Source organism: Bombus vancouverensis, chromosome 9, assembly GCF_051014615.1.
Source record: "Bombus vancouverensis nearcticus chromosome 9, iyBomVanc1_principal, whole genome shotgun sequence".
Taxonomy (NCBI): Eukaryota; Metazoa; Arthropoda; class Insecta; order Hymenoptera; family Apidae; genus Bombus; species Bombus vancouverensis.
In genome coordinates, this window is record NC_134919.1 from 6,152,117 (window position 1) to 6,156,247 (window position 4,131).

Below are 4,131 nucleotides of genomic sequence, written 5' to 3' on the forward strand. Positions count from 1 at the left end.
CATTTGCTACCGGTATTCGAAATCCATCATTCCACCCTAACTCAGTCAAAACTGCATCAATGTTATTATTCATTGTCATATTTAGTTTTTATTCTTCGTTTAAACAATGTTCTGAGAGATAAATTGATGCACGTTTCAAAGATTTAATGTACAGAAAAAGCGTTTATAGTTTGTCGTCATGGTAACCATGTTTTGTCGATAACGGTAGTGCGTAAATTATAGCAAATTTTTTATTTATTTTATGACCACTTTTCAATTTTGTTGCAAAAATATGTATGCTGGTTTACGAATTATTAAAATAAATGCATATATCTTTCCTAATATGAAATTTGTATGGAGTTCGAGTTCGAATTTATTTTTTCTCCTAGATTACATATTTATTTTCAAAAGATCGCGTTTTCAAGAGTTATTTACTATCAGAGAGGAAGTTGTCCCTTTGCTACTATCTATCTGCCTTTATTATGCCCAGCCAGAGAAAAAATTCCTCTCTGCTCCAACGTAAGGTATTTCCTGTACAGAATTTATATCTTATACCAGCTTATACTATATAGCATACGGCCAAATAAATAGCTCTTGATACTTGCTAGGGAAAACATTTCGAAAATTGAACTGTGAAAAATCAACATGGAAGACAATAAAGTTTTTGTTCTTGCGAGACAGATATAGATAAGTAGAGTGTTTCTGTCTTTATCTGAGACATTCATAGCATGTCACGCATGCGCAGAATAAGAACCTTCTTGTTTCCCATGTTGATTTCTCACGACTCAATTTTCGAACGGTTTCTTCTATGCTTTCGATATATGAATATCGATTAGTCTTAAGTCTCTGTTAATATGATCGTGGTATAGTATATGTTTTCTAAATTCTTTAGGGAAAGATAGTTATTTTATTGATAAAGTTGCTTAAACTGGTGTACATGCTGATATGTAACTAGATATAGTGAAAACGTGTTTGCTGTGTTTGACGTGAGACAAGAGTAGAAAAATATTGGAAACAATGGCGGACGAAGAATTACCAGCGGGTTGGGAAAAACGTTTAAGCAGATCTACTGGTACGTTAATTTATTGAGTATTCAAGAAATTATCTAAAAAATACTTAACAAAAATTAATTATTTACTTCATTATCATATTTTTTGTATTAGTTACGGTATTTCATTGTATCGGCTATAATATGGAACATACGGCCGGCATTTTTCCGGGAAACTTATATTACACTTGCTAAAATTTTGTTATTACAAGCATAGTTGTTAACAAATTACGAAAATTTAACGAATGTATACGTTCTTTCTTTTATTGTGATAATATTACAATCATTCACGAAACTAACATGGCATTAAATGTTTTGAAAAGTATATAGTTTTATTACGTCAAAAATGTTAAATAACTTGTCAATTTAAAAAGATATTAATAATTTGATAGCTTTTATTTGTTATCAACATGATAATTTGTATAATAATATTTATTATACTTTAAGATATTTTGTAAAGTATTTTGTATAATAATATAAAGCAGTATATTTAATATAATATAGACCATGATATATATTCCCTGACTTAAAACATCCATGATGTACTATTAATCAATATATTTTTTTATAGGACAACATTATTATTTAAATGTTTATACTAAAGAAAGTCAATGGGATAGGCCAGATAAACCAGCTGATCCATCTGGAAATAATAAAGGAGATGGTCCAGAAGAAGTTCAGTGTTCTCATTTGTTAGTAAAACATTCAGGTTCTAGAAGACCATCTTCCTGGCGAGAAGAAAATATCACAAGATCAAAGGAAGAAGCTCTTGAACTTATTAAATGTAGGATATCAATAACTTTTACTTTGTTCTGTTTTACTGTAGCAATGTAGTGGTGATCTTTATTATATGTTTTTATAATTTTATTTACAAACCTAGCTTACAGAGAACAAATAGTGTCTGGAAAAGCAACATTTGCTGAACTTGCTTCAAAGTATAGTGATTGTAGTTCAGCCAAGCGAGGTGGAGACTTGGGACCATTTAGTCGAGGTGCAATGCAAAAGCCTTTTGAACAAGCAGCATTTGCTCTCAAAGTTGGTGAATTGTCTTCACCAGTTCACACAGATAGTGGTATTCATATCATTCAGCGAACAGCATAAAATATACTAACCTCCAATAAAGTATTAAGTTCTTTAAATAAAATTTTCCTCAGTTTTGCCGATAAAATATGCCCACAAGGTAGGAAATTTTCATAATTGTATTCAGAATTAAATATGTTTGCTTTCATGATGAACAATTGTTTATCTAAGGACAAAATGTAAATTATATTTTCTTCTCATAATCCAATGTCCAATTATATATTTATGTCTTCCAGAAATTTTAGCCCAAGTAGTATATTATAAAATTTTTATTCAATAATGTGTGCATACAGTGAAAACAACAAAATTTTTTATGAATAACACACGATAAAATAGATAAACTTTATGTATACCTTTAACAGTAACATTTAATCTAATTTGCTAACCTTACATTCCTTAAAGGTAAAAAGATAAGCAATGATTAGATTAACAAACGTTTTTATTGGTTTTTATTTCATGTAAAATATAAAGTATTTTCTAAAAAAAGAAACAAATATTTAAATTTCGATTCTTTTCCTTTTCTAGTTTATTCTAATGTAAAAAGCATTTTTCATTACATTGATCCAGTGCATCAATTACTATAAGTCTTAATATGAATATCTGTGAACAACACAAATAAGAACCATGAAAAACGAGGTTTGTTACATTCTCTTGTATTACAGTGAAAAATGTTTTATTAATCTTAAATTAAATTGCTAAATAAATTTCAAATGAAATGTTTTAATCTGCAAATAAGATGAATTTAACATTAATAAAATAAAATACAAATATGTATAATTACGAAGTTTTTGCTCAAACACGGACAGTTATTCATATCATAATTTTAGTATTATTGCAGCTTATTTTCTAAATAGATATACTACTTTTTATTACTCAGAAGACATTTATATACAATTTAGTTCAAGCATTTTTATTTATGTTTATTTCAGTTCTCATTATAAACAATTTTCTTTAAACACTAAACAATATAGAAATATGTATGTTCCTAAATTTTGTTAGATGTTGTAAACGTGTCATTAAAAATAGGATCATCTAAAATCAATTAATGGTAAATTTTAACAAACATAAGTTACATACAGTTTTTATTTTATTTTAGTAGTTTTGCGAAAAAAAGTTCTTAATTCAGACGTGATATAAAAGAAATTTGTTCAGAGATTATAACATTCTCAAGTTTTCTAGTCTATCATCCATACTGAGAATTTGCTGTATTTCTAAAAACTGTGAATATTTGTGGAATACATTCTACTTATTATGTTAAGTTATATGTGTTATAATTGTTACAATTATTTCTTATTGTTTAGCTTACAATGCATTTAATTTAATCTATACGTATGTACAATATGTATGTGTGACTTTGTTCCTCAAAGATGTATTATGAAGTAAAATTAATGCAAATACACAATACAATGCATTTATCTAAATCAATGAAACAGCATGTTTAAATTAAAATTAATTAGGCATATACGGATACTAATTGCTTTTTTAGTACATATAATTATTACATGAGCGTTTGTGCACTTTGTTTTTAATAAAATTGTTACTTATGAATAAACTGCTATTTTCTCAATAGTAGTGATGATAAATGCATTATTCTATTAAAAAAATGTATTCAAAAAGAACTACGAGAAACAATGAAATATATATAACAAACATTACGATGCAGTTTGTTTATTTGTGTCCTGAAATGACCGAATAATCGAAATTATAGCTTTTTCTTAATATGAATGAAAAAAATGACTGTGATCATAAGGTTACTGCATCATCTTGATAGTTTCGGTTTAATTATTCAATGCCGAATTGTTAATGTACACGCTGTGAACGTATTACGTTATCTATTATTTGTATATACCGTCCTACAACCAAAGGAAATCCGTTATTCAATCACTTCCCTCTCAGTTGGGAACCCCACATGAAGCTTGTTTTAAATCATTATATAATCACAAGTATGAGCATATATTCGCTTGTACTAAGGGGACAGAATATGATTGGCACAATATTCTAGAGGACGTTGCATATCTACAATG

At 27.9% G+C, this 4,131-nt stretch overlaps 1 protein-coding gene across 1 annotated transcript; it reads left to right on the forward strand.

The window, feature by feature from the left end:
* Window positions 1-839: 839 nt before the first annotated feature.
* On the forward strand, window positions 840-3,762 carry LOC117163415 (putative peptidyl-prolyl cis-trans isomerase dodo). Its single transcript, XM_033345665.2, has 3 exons — window positions 840-1,051; window positions 1,599-1,811; window positions 1,908-3,762. The coding sequence occupies exons 1-3, from the start codon at window positions 997-999 to the stop codon at window positions 2,126-2,128; spliced, it is 489 nt and encodes a 162-aa protein (XP_033201556.1). The 5' UTR covers window positions 840-996; the 3' UTR covers window positions 2,129-3,762.
* The last annotated feature ends 369 nt before the right edge of the window (window positions 3,763-4,131 follow it).